The 23,258-nt window shown below is 39.3% G+C and overlaps 1 protein-coding gene across 4 annotated transcripts in view; it reads left to right on the plus strand.

Annotated features, from left to right (window-relative positions):
• Window positions 1-23,258, plus strand: part of IMPG2 (interphotoreceptor matrix proteoglycan 2) — a 113,633-nt gene that overhangs the window by 74,022 nt on the left and 16,353 nt on the right. For 3 of the 4 annotated variants that reach the window (XM_064273041.1, XM_064273039.1, XM_064273038.1), the window contains 5 exons: window positions 4,093-4,396; window positions 5,969-7,266; window positions 8,436-8,655; window positions 12,879-13,089; window positions 20,710-20,898. In XM_064273041.1, coding sequence (XP_064129111.1) covers window positions 4,093-4,396; window positions 5,969-7,266; window positions 8,436-8,655; window positions 12,879-13,089; window positions 20,710-20,898 — 2,222 coding nt within the window. Of the gene's footprint in view, window positions 1-4,092; window positions 4,397-5,968; window positions 7,267-8,435; window positions 8,656-12,878; window positions 13,090-13,626; window positions 17,525-20,709; window positions 20,899-23,258 lie in introns of those variants that run through there. The other variant, XM_064273040.1, reaches the window with a different exon arrangement.

The raw sequence follows: 23,258 nt of genomic DNA on the forward strand, positions 1-23,258 counted from the left end.
CTTCAAGTTGAACTTGTACGTAAATTGGAACAGTTAGGTATGGTTCGTATCTAATGTCAGTCAAATATTTGTCTTCATATATAGTGTGTAGTGTACTTTTCTATGTATAAAAAAATGAAACACTTCCAGACACAGTAAAACATCCTTAACATAATAATGCAGTAATAAATGTTTTGATATACATCGTAAAGTAGCACCTATTTGTTATTATGATTTTATGTACCTCAAATTTTTAATATAATAGGCTTTATGGGGTTGGTTTGTAACTATGGCTTGTATGTAAGTTGGACTTTGACATCGTAACCTGGGGACTGCCTGTACACAATGGAAATTCCTCATAGCTGACCTTTAAATATCAGAAAGTGGCCTCAGTTCTTCCCATCTCTGTGTGTTCACAGCGGGTCTTGTAGATCTGTGAACATATGCTAACATGCGGGAACATAGACTGCCAAGTCTGTTGGCTCTGGTTTCTCCTCTATTCTTTCTTCATGCGTCCTAAGAACACCTGTATATATCTCTGAATGCATAGCCTGGTGTAGTGAGAAAAGCACTGGGGCTGAGAAATCTACACTCAGATTCTAGTTCTGATTTTTTCTGTGTTTTTTATGACCTTGGTCATTTGACTTCTATGAACCTCAGTCCCTTATCTTTTAATAGGAGGAGATTTTATTATCTTTAATAGAAGGACCATATTCTCCTATTCTTAAGAGTTCTTCTAACATTTGATGTTTTTGTTTATGTTCACATATATGAATCCCCCCTGCCCAACATAAAATTTTTATAAACGCAAAGGATGTTCTTAGAAAGCACCTGAGCCTTTGGCAAGACAAAAACTTGTGTTTTTACTTATTTATTTTTTTCTTCCATATTCTGGACCTCAATTTGTTGTCTTCTCAGTTATCTGGAATTGAACTCCTGCTCTCTCCAACTGAGTCATGGCTTCTGACGAACCAGAATAACTTAGATCTTCTAAGCAGAAATATAAGGCCGCTTGGTGTGTCTATTTGGTGCTAGGTTATGTAGGACCACCCTGCACACAGGTCAGTGATTACAAGCCAATTCCATTACACAGATTTATATAAGATTAACTCTGCTCCTGGTGATTACATACCTCAAGATACTAAAATTTACTAGAAACATGCCAGAAATCTTCTCTCTGATTAGATCATCTTTTTGGCCTTACACATAAACCAAGTCTTACTATCCTCATATTTACTTCAGACCATGCACATTCTCCCAAGAGGGTATTTCTTATCCAGAAATCTTTCTCTATAGCTCATTTACAGTTGCATCCAGTCAGCTCAGGGTGGCTTTCTGCTTCCTCTATCTTTTACAGGCATCTTAACTTTTTTCTCATATGTTTCATTTTAACAGGGCCAGGTCAGGATGTGTCTTGCTTCTACTTATTTTCTTTTGACCAAAGTTACATTGCCAAAACTATTTACTACCATTGCACCATCCACTTTTCAGCACCCTCCTCTTTTGTTTCCAGATTCTTCATTTCTAACTACGTTTAACCAGAATGATGCCATATTTTGTTCATTTTTTAAATTGATTCTCATTCCTTCTTTGAGGGACATTTTAATTTTATTACAGATTATCTCATCACCTTTTGACAGAAATGAATCAAGTTTTTATGGATTTTTAATTGCATTGCATTACCAAGTGGTGGTACATTTGTATAGTGTGGTTCAGCCAGGGCATCAGCAGTAACAGAATTACCTAGATGGTTCAAATGGAGATTCCTTGATGAAGGATCTACTGATAGAAGTGTTGGTAGGGTTAGGGGAGCAAAAGGAAGATGCTGAGGTATATAGAGACTAGCAATAGTGGGACGTCATTACCATCCCTGGTATTATAGAGGCAAGGGGAGGGTATGCTATTTCCAGAGCCCAATAAGACCTGAATCTGTAATTGTGGAAGGACCTAGGTAATGTTAGAGACACATTATTGAAGCTGGGGGTGATTAGAGGAGAAATATCCCCAACCTCTCGCTCTGCTGCTATTTGATCTTCTGCTTGTGCCTCCCTTTGGCCAAACTCAAACAGAAGACAGCTGGCAAGGGAGCATGGGTGATGCAGTTCACAAGGGTCAGCATCTCAGGACACAGAGCAGGGAATAGAAGGGTCTGAGATCTTGGTGGCAAATAAAGACGAACCAGCGTGGTGACCCACTTAAAATATGAATGATGGTGTAACTGAGTTCCAAAAGAGCAAATGAGTTTGCTTGACAGAGGGCCTTTAGTTTAAAACCATGGATGAAACCAAGGGTATACCTACACTTACACAATGACCTTCTATTGTTATTAACTTTCCAGTGCATTTGTCACTAGAGGAAGGGATAAATTATGACACGCCTGGTGATTTCTTGCTCATATTTCCTCTTTTGTGATTGGGAGCATGCACTGTTCAAAGCTTCCTCATACAGACTCTTGATGGAGAGACAGGAGGTGTGTGGGCAAAGTGTAAAAGATTAATTTTTTATTCCATAGTCCTAGACTGAAATCTAGTCAGCTACCTTAAATTCTGCGTTTTTCTTCAAAAAGTATATTAGGCTTCAGAGTGTATGTCAGTGAAAATTCACCGCTCCTGATATCGAATTGACTAAATGGCAACTAATAAACATAACAGAGGAAGGGGAGGAGGTTATTTTCAGGGCTTCTTATTCTTAGTTTTTGTGGCCACTTTGTTCATAACTATTCCATGAATTGTAGTCGTTTGGTGCATATATAAATGTGAGGAATTTCTTAAAGATTCTAATTTATGAGACATAACCATTCAATAACTAAAAATGTATATTAGAAACCTAGGTTGGACTAGTGTACAGAGAATATGATCATGCTGTATCCACTACTGGGGAACTTTAAAAAGCACCGATGTCTAGGTCCTACCCCAGACCAATAAAATCGGAATCCCTGGTACGTGGGGCCTGAGTATTGGTTTTTTTGTTTGTAAAAACTTCCATGTGATTCTAATGTCCATTTAAGGTTGAGAATGGTCACTCTTTTTCTGTTCTCCTTTTGAAGCTTTCATACACCTAGGAAATATTTTATGGATTCCATTATGTACACGACACTTCTTTAGTTTTCATAGCTCAGCATAGGCTGAGATGTATAAACTTCTGCCGAATGACATGGCCATTTTACCTATTAGCATCATCATTAAGTGTTTTTACATAGTGTTTTTACTCTTCATAAAAAAAAAAAGAAATTTTTTTTTGACTCTTCATAAGATTAAATAATTAGCATGTTGAAGGATTGTACTTCTCTATTCCTGAAGCTAAATTTTAAGATAAGAAGTACTACATTAGTCAAAAGTTACTGGAAAGTGAAAATTGTATCTAGTAAGTATGATGCCATTTCCCAGGTCTTGTTATTCGTTCAAGATAATCAGACCACATTTTGATTTGGTAGTATGTCTGATCAAAACCATGGGCTTTAATTAATTAAGAATCTTTCAGAATGATGAATAAAATTGCTAATTGTTCTTTCCTGCTGTGGGCAACGTGCTTAGGGCTTTGCCAAATAATTAACAGATGTAAGTAACTTCTATGTGTTTAAAAGTCATTTAAACCAATAAGAGAAGCCCTGGTGGCGCAGTGGTGAAGAGCTCTGGCTGTTAACCAAAAAGTCAGCAGTTCAAATCCACCAGTCACTCCTTGGAAACCCTATCAAGCAGTTCTGCTCTGTTCTACGGGGTTGCTATGAGTCAGAATCAACTTGACAGCAACAGGTTTAAGCCAATAAGATGAAGGGAAAGATATTTTCTAAAGCAAAAGAAACAATATTTTCTCCCCAAAATCCACTTTGTTCAGGGTTTTTAAAATATGTTATCTATTCCAAAAAATATGTTATCTATTTAAAAAAAACACACTTTACAGATGAGTCTTGAGAGGCTACGTGGTTTTCCCCTAGATTTTCCGGTTAGGAAGTGGCTGAATTGGGATTTGACTGCAGATCTGTTTGACTCTAGCATGCAATATCGTAGCATGCCTGCTCCCCGAATTTTCAGTGTTATATTACCTCCTGTCGGAAGATTATTTTTCTGTGTTTCTTTTATCTATGATATGATTGAGCCTTTTTTTTCTCCCTAGGGTAATACCCTTCAAGCTGAATGGCCCTCAGCAGAAGAATCCACTACCAGCAACGTCTCACCACTTGATTTCAGCTCTGGTCCTCCCTCCACCACTGGCAGGGAATTCTGGTCAGAAAGCCCTTTGGGTGATATAGTGTCTACATCCAAATTAGCCCTTCCCTTGAAGGTGGACCTCAGTTCTTCCCCAGAGGTTTTAGAGGTTAGCAGCTTGACTCTTCATTCTGTCACCCCAGAAGTGCTTCAGACCGGCTTGCCTGTGGCTTCCGAGGAAAGGACTTCTGCATCTCAGTTATTAGAAGAAGGTGAGGAATTCTAATCTCTTATACAGTTCTTTATTGCAGCGAATGACCAGAGTTTTGAAAAGAGGAAGAGACTAGGTTTAGAAGAAAAGCACAGTAGTAGTCATGAAGGGGAAACCCTGGTGGCGTAGTGGTTAAGTGCTACAGCTGCTAACCAAAGGGTCAGCAGTTCAAATCCGCCAGGTGCTCCTTGGAAACTCTACGGGGCAGTTCTACTCTGTCCTATAGGGTCTCTATGAGTTGGAATTGACTCAAGGGCACTGGGATTGGTTTGGTTTGGTTTGGTTTAGTCATGAAGGGGAAATATCTTGGAAACGTTGTGTGAGAGGGAACAGTCAGATTTACTTGGTTGGAATGAAGAGTCCAAAGAAGTGAACTTTAAGAAATGAACTTGGTAAGCTGGAATGGGGATCAGTTAATGGATATTTTGAAGGTAACATTGAAAAATATTTAATTAAATTACTATTAAAGAACTACAGTGGAGTCTCTGGGTGGCTGCCTACTAACTGAACGATTGGTGGTTGAGTCTACCCAGAGGCACTTTGGAAGAAAGGCCTAGTGATCTACTTCCAAAAAATCAGCCATTGAAAAGTCTGTGGAGCACAGTTCTGCTCTGACACACATGGGGTCTCCATGAGTTGAAATTGACTTGACGGCAACTGGTTTGGTTTTTGGTTTAAAGAAAAACTTTATCACTTGGATGTTGGAGTGGTAAACATAAACAGCATCAAAGAAGTTCTAAATAGGATGATCAAGTCTAGAGATTTTAGCTTGAAGTAAGCTTGAGAAGGAAGATTCTGAACTAGGGAAGCCACAATGGAGATTACAAAATGAAATGAAAATGAATTGGATGATTTTCTAAATGCTGAAGAGGAATGCGGAAATCCACGTAACTTAGGGATAGAGTATGTATGTGAAGTCCCTGGGTGATGCAGTAGGTTAAGGCCTCAGCTATTAACTGAAAGTTTGGCAGTTTGAACTCACCCAGAGGTGGAAAAAGCTCTGGTGATCTGCTTCTGAAAGATCACAGCCTTGAAAACCCTATAGAGTGCACTTCTCTTACACATGGGGTCTCCATGAGGTGGAATCAACTCGATAGCAACTGGTATACGTGTGAAAGAGGAAGATGAGCAAAGATGTAAATAATGACTCAAGGATTTTAAACCTTAGGTGAACTTGAAGGATGCTGATTGATAAACATAACGGGAGAATGGAGAGTTCAAAGACAAACTACATTTCCTAGGGTTCTAGGTTTCCCCTGGATTCAGCTTCTTCGTTGTCAGTATGGCTCTCAGCAGTTCCTTAGTTTCACGGGTTAAAAAAAGTCAAGTATTTAATGATGGATTTTTTCAGTAGTGGAGGACTTGTTATCCTTGTGGAAGGGAGTGTATTTATGGGTGACTGTCCCACTTCAGAAAAACATCAGATCTTCTTGTTTGCTAGCTATAGCAAATGAAAAGTCAGCAACTGTCCCTGCTAGCTTAATGGGAAAAACATGTAGCTGGTTGTATTAGGAAAACTAGGAATGTATTTTGGCAATTCTGTAGCTTAATTAAAGGAAATTTTTATTTTTAGGATTAACTAATGTTGAAGGGTCAGAAGATTATCTTTCTGTTGACCCGTTGCCTTCAAGTTCATTGACTCTTCATGTGCCAAAAGAGACAGTACCACCCACTGAAGACTCTGAGGTGCTTTGGACATCCTCACCATATCCGGCCTCCCCTGCCACATTAGATCTTCTTGCTAAAGAAATAACTACACCCTTTGGCTTGGACTCTGTGGCCTCCAAAGTCAAAGACCAATTAGAAGTGAGCACTTTGCTGCCAGGCACATACATGGAAAAAGAATTTATGTTTGAGAGTGGTTTAGGTTCAGGATCTGGGCAAAAGGTAGAGCTGATTACTTGGCCATGGACTGAGACTTTATTAGAGAAGAAGACTGAACCACTGTCCAAGTTATGGCTTGAAGATGAAGATTCATTTTTGCCAACTAAGGGTGTAGATGAGAAGCTAGTTATAGATGACAGAATGGATTCAGCAGAGCAAATTATTGAGCATTCTTCAAAAGATGGGCAAGATGATAGATACACAAACTTTACAGAAGAAAAGCCCCTTGGTGGACCTACTGTGCCTGTCTTTGGAGAGACCACAGTCCAATCTGTATCTCTAATTCTGTCCAAGAATACATCAGAGGTACCTGACACTGACTATTACTCAGTTACCAAAACACCTCTTGTCTTGGCATCTGCAGAGATCTCCACCTCTACTGATAAGCTAGATCAAATAGACTCCTTCCTAAGGGAGGATACGGAACAGACTTCAGAGTCATCTAGCCATGAATGGTTTGAAAGCGAGGTTTCAACAGTGAAGCCAGACATGCAGTCTTTGTGGACCATATTGCCAGAATCAGATGCAGTCTGGGCAAGAACTTCTTTCCTAGGGAAATTATCCAGAGACACATTGGCAAGTACAACACAGAGCACTGACAAGCTCTGGTTGAAAGCTTCCATGGCAGAGTCTACCAAACTGCCTCCAACCACAAGATCCACCCAGCTGGAGGATGAAGTAATTAGGGGTGTACAGGATATTTCATTAGAACTGGACCGAGTAGGCACGGATTACTATCAGCCTGAGCTAACCCATGAGGAAAGTGGCAAGATTGGTGGTTATGTGGAAATGTCTACAAATGTTCACTCTGCAGAAATGGGTGTTGTGACTCAGCCCACAAAGGGAGGGGACTTGAGTGATACTCAGACAGCAGGAGCTTTGGTGGTTTTCTTCAGCCTCAGAGTGACTAACATGATGTTTTCAGAAGATCTGTTTAATAAAAACTCTTTGGAATATAAAGCCCTGGAGCAAAGATTCTTAGAATTGGTAAGCACAAAAAGTAAAACATGGGCAATCATAGATTTCATGAATGTTCCCTCCATCCCCCAATACACAAGATCTGAGCCAAGGAAAGTGTGATGTGTGTGAACATTTCCTATCATTTACATGATAGCACCATGGCCTAGGGTTGGTAGGGATCCAATAAGACACGTGTGCAAGAAATGGGAAGCACACATGTAGCTCAGGGATGTGACAGGTTAGAGACTGAAGGTTGCATTTCATGAATTCTGGGACTAAAATAAGCTTGAGATTTTTTTTTAAATTTATTTATTGTGCCTTAAGTGAAAGTTTCCAGATCAGGTCAGCCTCTCATATAAAAACTTACATGCAGCTTGCTGTGTACTCCTAGCTGCACTCCCCCTAATGAGACAGCACACTCCTCCTCTCCACCCTGTAATCCATGTATCCATTCAACCAGCTCCTGTTCTCCTCTGCCTTCTCATCTTGTCTCCAGACAGGAGCTGCCCACATAGCCTCATGTGTCTACTTGGGCCGAGAAGCTCACTCCTCACCAGTATCATTTTCTGTCTTATAGTCCACTCCAATCCCTGTCTGAAGAGTAGGCTTTGGGAATGGTTCCAGTCTTGGGCTGACAGAAGGTCCAGGGACCATGACCTCTCAGGTCCCTCTAGTTCAAGATTTCTTTTTCAAGTTTTATTTTTATCTGAGACCAAAGTTTTGCAGGTATCTCGAATGCCTTTGGAGTCTCTAGGTGGTACAAGCTGTTAATGTTCTTAGCTGCTAACCTAAGGGTTGGTGGTTCAAGTACACCCAGAGGCATCTTGGAGGAAAGACTTGGTGATCTACTTCTGAAAAATCTATTCTGACACATGTGGGGTCGCTGTGAGTCAGAATTGACTCTACAGTAACTGGTTTGGAGAATACTTTCACTGTTGTGGTCCTTCAGTGAAAACAGGGAGAGTAAACTCTCTGGGTGTCTAAAACTGTTCTGCATGTTTCATGGGGTTCCTGAATATCACTGTGAAAATCTCATGACTTTCAAATAGTTCTTAATTTATTCTTTTGTTAATTAACAGTTTAAATAATGGAAAGAGAATGTAATTAGGAAAATGGGTGAGGGGCTTAATCTTTTTTTTTTTTTTTTTTGGTATGTAGTGAAGAAATAATAACTTAGCACTTTTCGTGTATTGTAGCTGGTACCCTATCTTCAGTCAAATCTCACAGGATTCCAGAACTTGGAAATCCTGAACTTCAGAAATGGCAGCATTGTGGTGAACAGCCGAATGAAGTTTGCCAAGTCTGTACCTGCTGATGTCAACAATGCCGTGTACATGATTCTGGAAGACTTTTGCAACACTGCCTACCAAACTATGAACTTGGCTATTGATAAATACTCCCTTGATGTAGAATCAGGTAATGATATTGCGTACTATAGTGGTTTCTTAGTATAATACAGTGGTTATTGTGTATTTTGTTTTACATTGAGTAAAAATAAATCCAGTACTTGGAGGAAAAAAGAGTACTATGTGAGACAAGTTTTCCCCATCTTTTAATTAATACAGTATCTCTTTCAAGGACATCCATATCGTTCTCTTTGCAAAGGGTTGTCTACACATGTTATCTTGATCACCTCCCATTCCCTTTTCAGCGCACGTTATCTGGCTGTCTCTTCTGTTTATCCGCTGGATTCGTTCCTTCTAAGTCTCTATATTGTCAGGCCAGATAGATTTGGTCCTGGGCACTCTTCCCCTATATTATCCCCCTAGGTTATTGCATCCATTCCCCTCGTTTTAAGTCCTGTGGAAATGTAAATAATTCCTCCAGCTGTTACATACAGGTTAGATGTCTCTTTAGAGCTCCAGAATCAATATTTAATTATTCACTTGATGATCTCCACTAGGGTGTAGTCTGTGTATCTTAAAGTTAACATGCTGAAGAGTGAGCTCTGTTTTCCATATCTGCCTACCCTCCAGCTAAATCCACTCTTTCAGTTTCTCCATCTCAGTGAGTGGTGACTCTGTTCACTCAGCTACTTAAGCCAGAAACATGGGAAGATATCCCTAATACCTTATTCCATCACCCCAACTTTCTGTCCCTTATAAAACTGTAGTGATTATGAATTCTAAATATATCTCAAATCTCTTCTGTCTTCACAGTACAACTCTAATCCATGCCATTATTATCCCTCATTTGGACCAGCTTCCCATGGCTTCTCTTGTTCCTCCTCAGACCCATTCTCCAGACAGCAGCCAGAGTATTCTTTCTAAAAAATTGATCATATTATTTCACTTTCCTGCTTAAAGACTTTCAATGACTTCCTGGTTCAATAGCTTCAAGGCCTGGTTCCTATCTTCTTCTCCAATTTTGTCCAATGAAACTAACCTCTTTGCTCACCCTGTTCTAGTCCAACTAGCTTGTTTTTAGTCCCTCAGATACAAAAATTTTTTCCTGGCCTTAAAGCCTTTATACATAGTATCCCTCTTGCCTGAAACTCTTTGCTTCTCTGGCTAACTCTTGCTCACCCTGTGTGCCTCAGTTCAAGTGTCACTTCCTCGAGGCTTTCACTGACTCACCCATAAACTAGATCGGATCTCCCCTATCGGTCTTTCTTATAACATGTTTCTTTCTCCTGTAGAGTTTGTCACCATTGTAATAATGCTAATTTATGTCACAGTTGCTTAAAAGCTATTTTTCACAGTTAGGCTATCCACAAGGACTGAGACTATGCCTGTTTTATTAACCACTGTCTAGGCAGAACCTAGCACCATGCTTTATGCACAGAAGGTACTCAGTATATACTATGAATGAATGAAATGAGCCATTGTTTTTAGTTAGAAGACTTGGAGGTGGAGAATACTGTTGGCTCCTTCAATTTTCTTCTTTCCCTCCCATATACCAGAGGACAGTGGTTTTGAGTGAGATTAAGGTAGACTGTCTGATTTCATATTTCTTTAGTCCCTTTTACTCTCAAACTGGTTTGGAAGTGAGCCCTATTCCTTAGCTGGGAAAGAAACATTCTTTCCTTTGAATTTCTTGAATGACCATTACTCATTCAAAGTGAGGAAAATGAATTAGCCAATCCCCAAGTATCCAAAGGCTGTTTGTGCATTCTTTGCCATGTGGTGTAGTGGGAGAAGCAATTAATTATAATTTGGAAGATCTGGGTTCTTGCCTTGGCTCTGCTGTATATCACTTGTGTGACCCCAGATAAATTATTTTATCTTTCAGCTTCAGTTCCCTCAGGTGTTAAATGGGGGATAATATTACCTGCCCTGTGTGTTTCGTAGGACTATGCTAAGAATTAAAGAAGTAATATATATAAAAGCGTTTGGCCAACCCTACAATTGCAAGCAGTTATGATTTATGAAACTTTTGTAATAGCAAATTCACTTCTTTTAAAAGAAGTGCACTAAATCAGTGCGTTTTCTTCAGTTTTGTATGTTAATCACAAGTCAGCTGCCTGTCAGTCACCCAGGTTTATAGTGCCACGTTTTCCTTTAATACTCACATGAGCTTCTCCCATGCACGGTGTAAAACCTGTGTCTGCATCCTTCCCTCCGAACTCTAGGGATTCTCAGGGAACGAAAATTTCTCCTAATCACTTCCAGCTCTGAGTGCCTCCTACTGAATTTCTAATTTCACTTGTGTCTTTACCGTTGTGGTTGTTCTTTATGTTAACCAAACATGGCCCCCAGATTTTGATTTTCCCAAAGCACCTCTATACAAGGCAGTTGATTCTATCAGATATTTGCTGCTGCTGATGAGGATAGTTGGAGGAGGCTTTTATCACAGCCAACAACTTAAAATATTACTTCTAGGCATCACCATCCTAAAATTCCTCAGCTACTCTCTCAAAGGCATTTCTTACGGGCCAACTTTTTCTCCAGGATTTGGCCAGGTACAAGGTTGCTCTGGGAACTCAGGATACCCTTCCAGATGTTCTTCATATTTCCTCTACATTCATCTTCCTGAAACTATCAATCCTTCTCTTAGATTGCCCCTGGAAAACCAGAATGTAATTGATTCTGCACTTGAGATCCCTGTCTTCTATTTCAACCTGAGCTCTGGGTCTACTTCTGTTTTCCCATAAAGTCATTAAGGAGCTCTTCCAAATACAGGGCCATCTATTCTGGGCATCTCCCTTTTACCAGCGCAAAAAACTGGAAAGAGACTGAAGCCGATCTTTTATTTACATGATTAAAATATTAGGCTTAGTCTCTTTCTTGGGTCTAAAAGCAAAAGGGAGCAACATGTATCATTTTCCTCTTGTAGATTCTATTTTCCTTCCTGCAACCACTCACCTACACCCAAAAAAATAGTCACAAAGTTTTAAAAAATTTTAAATAGAATTTTCCTAGTACATGTATGTTCCTACTCAGATTAAAATATTATTTTATTTCAAGACTGGCTAGAGATAAGATTGACTTGTATCTTGCATAACTTGTTTTCACATGCAGTGTCTCAGAAACTCTTGAACTTCTATCATCAAAGGGGAACTGTAAAATACCATATTCCCCTCTTCCCCCATCCCTCACTGCTAGACCAGTTTTGGATTTTTTTCTGATTGCAAACTTACCCAATGAATACTAGGGTAAGACTGGGAAGACTTAGGAACTACACAGCGGAATCTTGCCCTGTCAGCACACTGGTCTGTTCTCCTTGTCTGTGACCATCTTGGCAATGGTCCCCCAATTTTCATGCAGGGCCAAGGGAGATTAGCTGCAGAGATTTTCCAAACCCCAAGGCTACAGACCTATGCAAACTTATCTTCAATTTCCAGAAAAGCAAGGAAATCACTGTTTGTCATGAAAATGTTAATGACTCTGGAAACTCAGAGCCCATGTTTTTTTCCCTTATTCTTCTAGCCAAACTTTACACTTTTTCATAGAGAAGAATATGGGTAATTTTCACCTCTTTTCTCAGTTTTTGGTATCTATGTCACCATTTGTCCATTTGCCATTCACAGACTGCCATTCACCAATGAAGAATGTATAGTGGAAACATGGTAGGATGGAAGTCCCATGGCCACTGTCTTAATTAAATTTTGATTAGTTACTGTTCTAATTATTTTTTTTTAAAAATATCATTTCCCCTCATCCCATCAATGAAAAAGAAGTAATTTAGGCCCAAATATTGTTGGGAATGGCTGGGCGGGTACAGGAATGATTTACTTTTCTAATATTGGCTTTTATGAACATCACTGTTCCCAAGCTGTTTTAATGGGTATATCCACCTCTGAGGCTCCTACCAGATCTTCTCTGAGCTCTTTCTCTCCATTCCATGTAGCACTGTGAGCAGAATAGAGGTATACTAGAGCAGTACAGGGCTGGTGGAAATCAACATGAACACTGTGTTAAATTTCGATTTACAGTTACATGACATGGAGTTTAAAGACCCAGGTCATGGGGTTTTATGATTTTGGCTCTGGGTTTCAGAGAAATTTGTAAGAAGCTCATCAATCAAGGATGAGTCAAATTTTTTTGTGTGTGTGGTGTTGGTAGTGATGGTATAATTAATGGTTCAGGAGATTTGTCCCATGGTACTCTTGGGGGAGATTTAGTGGGTAGGCTTCGTGTACCTCAATATCTGTGCTTTGCCTTTCCTTGCACCATTCTCTGTTTTGTTTGAGGCTTTAGGCGATCAAGCCAACCCTTGCAAGTTTGAGGCCTGCAATGAATTTTCTGAGTGTCTGGTCAACCCTTGGAGTGGAGAAGCAGAGTGCAGATGCCACCCTGGCTATCTGAGTGTGGAAGAACTGCCCTGTCAGAGTCTCTGTGACCTACAGCCTGACTTCTGCTTGAACGATGGAAAGTGTGACATTATACCTGGGCATGGGGCCATTTGTAGGTATGTTACAGTTAGGGATTTTGGCTTCACAAGGTTATAAATACTTCCTTTAAAGAAAAAGGATATATACTATGGTTTTAGGATAATTACAGCAGTATTTATTATAGAAGTTGTATTGAGGCAAGAGATGAGTACCATATCGTTCTCATGTGAAGACTGGGTCATTAATAAGCCTGAATTATACCCAGTTCAAGTGGTTATTTTATGTTCTTAGGGAGGTATCAGAAAAATATTAAACAAATAAGTCCTACTGATAGTATTTGGAATAGTTGGAGATGTTTGTGTTACGGTTCTTAGTAATGATGATAAGGCAACCAGTGTTCAAATTAGTTTTAGGTATAAGATTAACACTTTATCTGCAAGTGAAAGCAGAGAAATTTTATAGTTCTACTTGGATTATATTCTTAATGACTTTGAGCTGCTGTTGGTCCTTCTGAGTACTCAAAAATAAGGAAAAACAAGCTTTGAAGTCTTTGAAGTGGTGACAAGTATATTTTTATCTAAGTATCTTAGAGTCCGTGTTTTTTTTTTTTTTAGACCCTTAAATGCAGCACACAGATGAGCAGATTCAGGTAGCCTGATCCTCCTTCCCTGCCCACTCCTCTTGAACAAAACTGAGAAAAACAATCACCCCAAAGTCTCATGGGTGTAAGAGGAGAGAATGCTGAAAATAAGGAAGAAAACATAACCAGAAGACAATCTGTGAATGTCAAAATGGGCAAATATTGGTAAAAATCCCAAAAAACGGAGGAAATGGGAGGAAACAGTCTAGACTCTTCCATAGGGAAAAGTGTAAAGTTTAACTAGAAGACTAAGAAAAATAGTCTCTTGGTTTCCAATGTAATTAATATTGTTGTGAAAAGCGTGATTTCTTTGCTGCTCTGGGGAGTGAAGACATTTTCACACAAGTGTGTGGCCTTGAAGTTTGAAGAATCTCAGCAGTGTGGTGAAAGGACACTAGAAGTCTAGAGACCCAGGTTCTAGACCCAGTTGCTTGCTGACAAATTGTGTGACTTCAGGTCGGTCATTTGCCTTATCTGGATATGTTTTTCTGAATCCATAAATAAGGAGGTTGAATCCTAGTTCAATGTGTAGGGCCTGGGGTCTTAAAAGCTTGCAAACAGCCATCCAAGTTACAACAGCTGGTCTCTGTTCGCTTGGAGCAACAGAGGAGGTAGGAGAGTCAGGAATAGGAAGAGGAAATGGAATGTGAAGCAAATTGCCTCCATGAACAACTGCTCCGTTTGGCATGATACCAGAACTGGATGGTACTGGCTACCATTACTGAACATTTTGATCAAACATTCTTAGAAGAATCCTGATCAGAAGGGGGAAAATGCAGAACAGAATTTCAAATTCCTATAGAATTCAGATTTTCTGGAACCATGGAGGCTGAAACTATTGTCCTGAGATAATCTTTAAGCCTTAAGCCTTAAGCCAAAAATATCCCCCAAGGGGATAACAGAAAATACAGAGAGATTTGTTGGCAGAAAAATTTCCCCGATACCATGAAAGACAGAAGATATCTATGCAAGAAGCTCATTGAGCCCCACACAGGGTAGACCCGAAAAGAAAGTCACCAAGACATATTATAATCAAACTTGCTAAAACCAAAGATAAAGAGAATTTTAAGAGCAGCTAGGGATAAACAAAAAATCAACTACAAAGGAGAGTCAACAAAACTAAACTCTGACTACTCAGCAGAAACCAGGCAGGCAAGAAGGCAATGGAATGACATATATAAAGCCTTGAAGAAAAGAATTGACAGCCAAGAATTATATATTCAGCAAAACTGTCTCTCAAATATGATGGCGAAATTAGGGCATTTCCAGATAAACAGAAGTTAAGGGAATTTGTAAAAACCAAACCAAAATTATAAGAAATACTAAAGGGAGTCCTCCTATTAGAGAATAAGTAATATCAGATAACAACCCAAGACTAGAACACAGGACAGAACACCAGGTATCAACCTAGATAGGGAAGTCACAAAAACAAGTCAAAGCTAAAACACTGAAAATAGGGAAACAGAGACGTCAAATGTAAAAGATGACAACATTGAAACAAAAAAGAGGGACTAAATAATATAGTCACAGAACTTTCGTATGGAGGAGAAGTTAAGGTGATATCAAGAAATAAAAGATTGGTTTAAACTTAGAAAAATAGAGGTAAATTTTAAGGTGACCACAAAGGAAACTAACAGTCCTACACATCAAAATAAAAAATAAGAAAAACATAAAGACTCAACAAATACAAAATCAACAACAATGAAAAAGGTGAAAATATAAAGAAAAATGACTCAGCACAGAAAATTAAGTGGAACAAAGGAACTGTTGACAACACAAGCAAAGACAAGACATCAAAATGACAGCACTAAACTCATACCTATCAATAATTACACTGAATGTAAATGGACTAAATGCACCAATGAAGAGAAAGTGGCAGGATTAAAAAGAAACACGATCCGTCTAATGTTGCCTACAATAGACACACCTTAGACTCACAAAGACACAAACTAAAACTCACAGGATGGAAAAAATATGTCAAGCAAACGACAATCAAAAAAGAGCAGGAGTGGCAATATTAATCTCTGATAAAATAGACTTTAAAGCAAAACCACAAATGATAAGGAGGGACACTGTATAATGATTAAAGAGTCAGTACACTAGGAGGAGGATATAACCATAATAAATATTTACACACCCAACAACACAGCTATAAAATACATAAAACAAACCCTAACAGCATAGAAAAGAGAAATAGGCAGCTCTACAATAATAGTAGGAGACTTCAATGCATCACTTTCAGTGAAGGACAGAACATCTAGAAAGAAGCTCAGTAAAGACAATGAAGATCTAAATGCCACAGTCAACCAACTTGATCTCATAGACATGTACAAAACACTGCACCTAACAACAGCCAAGTATACTTTCTTTTCCAACACACATGGAATATGCTCCAGAATAGACCACATATTAGGCCACAAAGCAAGCCTTAACAGAATCCAAAATATCAAAATATTACCAAATGTCTAACAGATAAAGCAAGGGGGAAAAAAATCAAATACATGGAAACTGAACACCCTGCTCAAAAACTACTGGGTTATAGAAGAAATCAAGGATGGAATAAAGAAATTCATAGAATCAAATGAGAATGAAAACACATCTTTCCAGAATCTTTGAGACACAGCAAAAGCAGTGCTTAGAGGTCAACTTATAACAATAAATGTACACATCCAAAAAGAAGAAAGGGCCAAAATCAAAACATTAACCCTACATCTTGAACAAATAGAAAAAGAACAGCAAAAGAAACCCTCAGGCACCAGAAGAAAAGCAATAATAAAGATTAGAGCAGAAATAAATAGAGAATAGAAAAACAATTGAAAGAGTTAACAAGACCAAGAGCTGGTTCTTTGAAAGATCAACAAAATCAATAAACTACTGGCCAAACTGACAAAAGAAAAACAGGAGAGGAAGCAAATAACCTTGAATAAGAAATGAGATGGGTGATATCACAACAGACCCAACTGAAATTAAAAGAATCATAACAGAATAGTGTGAAAAACTGTACTCCAACAAATTTGAAAACCTGGAGGAATGGACAAGTTTCTAGAAATATACTCCCTACCTAACCTAACACAAACAGAGGTAAACAACTAAATAAACCTATAACAAAAGAAGAGATTGAAAAGGTAATTTAAAAACTCCCAACAAAAAAAAGCCCTGGCCCTGATGGCTTCACTGGAGAATTCTACCAAACTTTCAGAGAAGAGTTAACACCACTACTAATGGTATTTCAGAGCGTAGGAAAGGATGGAATACTCCCAAACTCATTCTATGAAGCCAGCATAACCCTGATTCCAAAACCAGGTAAATACGCTACAAACAAAGAAGATTACAGACCAATATCCCTCACAAACATAGATGCAAAAATCCTTAACAAAATTCTAGCCAGTAGAATTCAACAACATATCAAAAAAATAATTCACCATGACCAAGTGGGATTCATACCAGGTATGCATGGATGGTTCAACATTAAAAAAATAATCAATGTAATCTGTCACATAAATAAAAGATAAGAATCACATGATCTTATCAATTGATGCAGAAAAGGCATTTGACAAAGTCCAACACCCATTCATGATAAAAACTCTCAGCCAAATAGGAATAGAAGGAAAATTCCTCAACATAATAAAGGGCATTTACACAAAGCCAACAGCCAATATCATCCTAAGTGGACCAAATCTGAAAGCATCCCCCTTGAGAAAAGGAACCAAACAAGGATGCCCTTTATCACCACTCTTATTCAGCATTGTGCTGGAGGTCCTAGCCAGAGCAATGAGGCAAGAAAATGAAATAAAGGGTATCAAAATTGGTAAGGAGGAAGTAAAAGTATCCCTATTTGCAGATGATTTGATCTTCTACACAGAAAACCCCAAAGAATCCACAAGAAAACTACTGGAACTAATAAAGTATCAGGATAAAAGCTAAACATACAAAAATCAGTTGGATCCCTCTACACCAACAAAGAGAATGCTGGAGAGGAAATTGCCAAATGAATATCATTTACAATAGCCCCCAAGAAGATAAAATACTTAGGAATAAATCTAACCAGAGACATAAAAGAACTATACAAAGAAAACTATAAGGCATTATTGCAAGAAACCAAAAGAGACAGAAGTAGAGACATAAGTAGAAAAACATACCTTGCTCATGGATAGGAAGACTCAGTGCTGTGAAAATGTCAGTTCTACCCAGAGCAATCTTGATCCAAATTCCAATAACATTTTTTAACTACTTGGAGAAACAAATCACCAGCTTCGTATGGAAAGGGAAGAGGCCCCAGATAAGTAAAGCATTACTGAAGAAGAAGAAAAAAGTGGGAGGCCTCACACTACCTGATTTTAGAACCTCTTATACTGCCATGGTAGTCAAAACAGCCTGGTGCTGGTACAACAACAGATACATAGACCAATGGAACAGAATTAAGAATCCAAGTGTAAATTCATCCACCTATGAGCTGCTGTTATCTGACAAAGGACCAAGTTCCATTAAATGGGGAAAAGACAGTTTCTTTACCAAATGGTGTTGGCATAACTGGATATCCATCTGCAAAAAATTGAAACAAGACCCATATACAAAAACTAACTCAAAATGATCAAAGACCTAAATCTAAAATGATAAAGATCATGGAAGAAAAAATAGTGACAATGTTAGGAGCCCTGATACATGGCATAAACAGTATACAAAACATTACTAACAATACACAAACACCAGAGGAGAAACTAGATAATGGGGAACTCCTAAAAATCAAACAGTTATGCTCATCAAAAGATTTCGCCAAAAAAGTAAAAAGACTACCTACAGAATGGGAAAAAATTTTGGCTATGACATATCTGATCTGCGTCTAATCTCTAAAATCTACAAGATTCTGTAACACCTCAGCAACAAAAAGACAAATAACCCAATTAAAAAATGGGCAAAGGGTATGAACAGACACTTCATCAAAGAAGACATTCAGGCACCTAACAGGCACATGAGGAAATGCTCACGATCATTAACCATTAGAGAAATGCAAATCAAAACTACAATGAAATACCGTCTCACCCCAACAAGGCTGACACTAATCCAAAAAACAGAAAATAGTAAATGTTGGAGAGATTTTGGAGAAACTGGAACACTTTACACTGCTGGTGGGAATATAAAATGGCACAATCACTTCAGAAATGGATTTGGCACTTCCTTAAAAAGCTAGAAATAGAAGTACCATAGGATTCAGCAATCCTACTCCTTGGAATATATCCTAGAGAAATAAGAGCCATGTACACTCATGTTCATTGCAGCGCTGTTCACAGTAGCAAAAAATGGATGCAACCTCGGTGCCTGTCGACAAACGGATAAATAGATTATGGTACATACACACGATGGAATACTATGCAATGATAACAATGATGAATCCGCAAAACATCTCACAACATGGATGAATCTAGAAGGCATTATGCTGAATGAAAATTAGTCAGTGGCAAAAGAACAAATATCGTATGAGACCACTATTACAAGAACTCAAGAAAAGGCTTAAACACAGAAGAAAACATTCTTTGATGGTTATTAGGGTTGGGAGGGAGAAGGAGGAGAATTCACTAATGACAAAATAGACAAAAATTATCTTAGGTAAAGGGAAGGACAACACACAATACAAGGTAGGTCAGCACAACTGGCCTAAAGCAAAAACTAAGAAGTTTCCTGAACACAACCAAACACTTCGAGGGACAGAGTAGTAGGGATAGGAGTCTGGGGACCATGGTTTCCGGGGACATCTAGGTCATTGCAAAACTAAGTTTATTATGAAAATGTTCTGCATCCCACTTTGGTGAGTGTCATCTGAGGTCATCTAAGATGCATCAATTTGTCCCAACCCACTTGGAGCAAAGAGGAATGAAGAACACCAAAGACACAAGAAAAATACTAGCCCAAGAGACAAAAGGGCCACATAAACCAGACAGTCCATTAGCCTGAGACCAGAAGAACTAGATGGTACCTGGCTACCACCAATGACTGCCCTGACAGGGAACACAACAGAGGGTCACTGACTGAGCAGGAGAAAAGTGTAGTGCAGAACTCAAATTCATGTAAAAAGACCAGACTTAGTGGTCTGACTGAGATAGGAGGAACCCTCAGAGACGTGGCTCCCAGATTCTCTCTTAACCCAGAACTAAAAACATTCCCGAAGCCCACTCTTAAGACAAAGATTAGACTGCACTGTAAAACATAAAATAATACTTGTGAAGATTGTGCTTTTTAGTTCAAGCAGATACAGGAGATTAAAGGGGCGGCTCCTGTCTGGAGGCAGGATGAGAAGGCAGCAAAGGACAGGAGCTGGTTGGATGGACACAGGAAACCTGGGGTGGAAAGGGAGAGTGTGCTGTCACATTATAGGGATTACAACTAGTGTCATGTAACAATATGCGTATAAATTTTTGTATGAAAAATTAATTTGAGCTGTAAACTTTCACCTAAAGCTAGATTTTAAAAAAAAGGGATAAATAAATAAATCAATAAAAATATCCCCTGAAATCTTCTCAAAAGCAAACAACAGTTTAGCTTAACTAGTAAGGAATGTCTGTCTGCCTTGAGTGTTCAGCTCCTTTAAGATCTATGTATATAGTATCAAACTGACAACAGCAACTCAGAAGATTAGATAGAAAACTTAGGGGGCAGTGAGTTTATGTTCAAGAGGGAGGAACAAGTCAGAAAATGAGGGCGAGAATGGTTACACAACTCGAAGAATGTAATCAGTGTCACTGAATGGTACATGTAGAAATTTTTGAATTGGTGTGTGTTCTGTTGTCTGTATTCTCAACAACAACAAAAATAAAATAAATTATATAAAAAAATGCTGAACGAATAATTTAAGTCATTTAATCACTCACTTACAGTCATTGATGACCTACTGAGTCATCAATGCATAGCCTTAAATTGTACGATCATCTGACATGTGTATTGAACTCTTTAATGAAGCTTCATTTGGTCAGCATTTATATCTTTACCTTTCTCTAGTCCTGCTGTTAATTGTTACTGTGGGCAGAGTGATTCAGTTTTTGGACTTGGTGGCTGCTCTTTACAGATGCCGGGTGGGTGAGAACTGGTGGTATCGAGGTGAGCACTGTGAGGAGTTTGTGTCAGAGCCCTTGGTGATTGGCATCACCATCGCCTCCATTGTCGGACTGCTGCTCATCTCTTCTGCTGTCATCCTCTTCCTCGTCAAGACTCTTCAGGCTCAATATGCTAGGAGCGAAAGAGAGATGCCTTTCAGGTAAATAAGGAAGAGAGCTCTGTGATGCAATTATGTTCCTTTTATTCTCATAGTACTTTCTTATGCAAATATTGGACCCGGAGCTAGGTGGAAAGGGGAGAGCTATGACGTTGAATAAAAACATGGTCCCTTGCCTCAAAAGGGTGGCAGATTGAAAAGAAACTAGCCATAATACAACATGAGTGGAAGTATGAACAAGGTGCTAAAGGGCCTGGATGAGGGATGAATTCGTCTTGCCTAGGGGGGAGAGTCTTAGCATTTTTAATGCGGTTGTGATATTTAGCTGGGCAGGTGAGTAGAGGTTTGCTGGGGATGAGGTGAGATGCTTTCTAGCTAGTTGCATGAGCATAAAGAAGCAAAGTCAGGGAGGTAGACATGAACCTGAAGGCACACTGAAGGAATGGTACTGTTGAGTGTGGCCAGAGAGCCTGTTTCATGGTGGTGGTGATGGTGGGGATGGAGGGTGAGTTGATGGAGATGAGGTAGAGAAGTTGCTTCCCTTGTATGAGGAGCCAGAACTTTACAGTTTGTTCCCTTTTGGCTCACATCAGCAGTAATAAGCCAGGTTTTAAATCTAGGTAAGACTGTGACAAGAAATGAAATCTCCCTCTTTGTTTAGTTAAGCATGATGTTATTATTGGGGGAAACGAAACGCTTTCTAGGGAATAGTGATTCAAACATCCTTTGGGTCACCCTATGATCACAATCCCTGGCTGTACTTTCTGTTCTTCTAGAGTCCTTACCTTCCCTGGAAGCCTTCCCTAGCCTCTGGCTGGGCTAAGGAGACACCCCTCCTGAGTTCCTAGAGTGCTCAGAATATACCTCCACTAGTGTTCTTTTGGAGTCCTGGTGATGCAGTGGTTAAGAGCTTGGCTGCTAACCAAAAGGTTGGCAGTTCGAATCCACCAACTGCTCCTTAGAAACTCTATGGGGCAGTTCTACTCTGTCCTATAGGGTCACTATGAGTCAGAATCAACCCGATGGCAATGGATTTTTAGTGTTCTTATAGAGCCCTGGTGGTGCAGTCGTCAAAGCACCCAGCTGCTAACTGAAAGGTCGGCAGTGTGAACCCACCAGCCGCTCTGTGGGAGAAAGATGTGACAGCCTGCCTCTGTAAAGATTACAGCCTTGGAAACCTTATGGGCCAATTATACTCTGTCCTACAGGGTCACTATGAGTGACAGCAATGGGTATGGTTATGAGTAGTGTTCTTACACATTGTATCAAGTCTGACTTTGCATTAGACTGTAATCTCATCCAGGGCAGGGATTCCAGCAAATCCTTCTTTACAGTATCAGCATCTAAAACAGTCCTAAACTCATAATCAATGCTCGGTAAATATTTGTAGACCTGAGTTGAATTTAATCAATGCCCAGCCCTCCTATATTTATATTCCTTTTAGATTCTCTGTATGGTTATACACTGATTTTCAATTTGTAAACTCTGGGAGATTCAAAGCCATATTCTTTTAAGAAAACACTACCTACTGGCAGACGTATTTCCAAAGTAACATTTATTGACTCCAGGCATTGTGGGGCAAATAAAGATGAATGAGACATGGAATATTTCCAGTTGCCATCTAGTTGAACAGATAATGATGATAAAAACCAAAAACCCAGCTGGTTGCCATCAAGTCGATTCCAACTCATAGTAACCCAGTAGAACGGCGCCATAGGGTTTTCAAGGAGCAGCTGATGGATTTGATCTGCTGACCTTTTGGTTAGCCTCCGAGCTCTTAACCAGTGAGCCACCAGGGCTCTGATTATAATGATAACACCTGATAAGTAACATTTGAGACTGATTTTCGTAAATTTTACAGCCACCTCCCCTATTTGTATCCAGTTCACCTCTTTTTTTCTTCCACAACAGAAATCTTATCCCGGGTAATTACTCTTTCAAATAGTTGAGCATTTGAAGGAGAACATGAATTAATCATGCCTTTCTTTTTTGTGGAAACCCTGGTGACATAGTGGTTAAGTGTTATGGCTGCTAACCAGAAGGTCCGCAGTTCGTTCGTAATCCACCGGGTGCTCCTTGGAAACTCTATAGGGCAGTTCTACTCTGTCCTGTAGGGTCACTGTGAGTTGGAATCAACTTGAAGGCAATGGGTTTGGTTTTGGTTTTCTTTTTTGTGAACCCTGGTGGTGCAGTGGTTAAAGGGCTCAGCTGATAATCAAAAGGTTGGCAGTTTGAACCCACCAGTGGCTCCATGGGAAAAGGTTGCGGCAGTCTGCTTCCATAAAGATTACAGCTTTAGAAACCCTCTGGGGGCGGTTTCACTTTGTCCTATATGGTCACTACGAGTCCGAATTGACTCCACGGCAGTGGGTTTTTTTTTATTTTCTTTTTTGTGTCTCCAG

This window comes from Loxodonta africana, chromosome 20 (genome assembly GCF_030014295.1).
Source record: "Loxodonta africana isolate mLoxAfr1 chromosome 20, mLoxAfr1.hap2, whole genome shotgun sequence".
NCBI classification, from domain to species: Eukaryota; Metazoa; Chordata; class Mammalia; order Proboscidea; family Elephantidae; genus Loxodonta; species Loxodonta africana.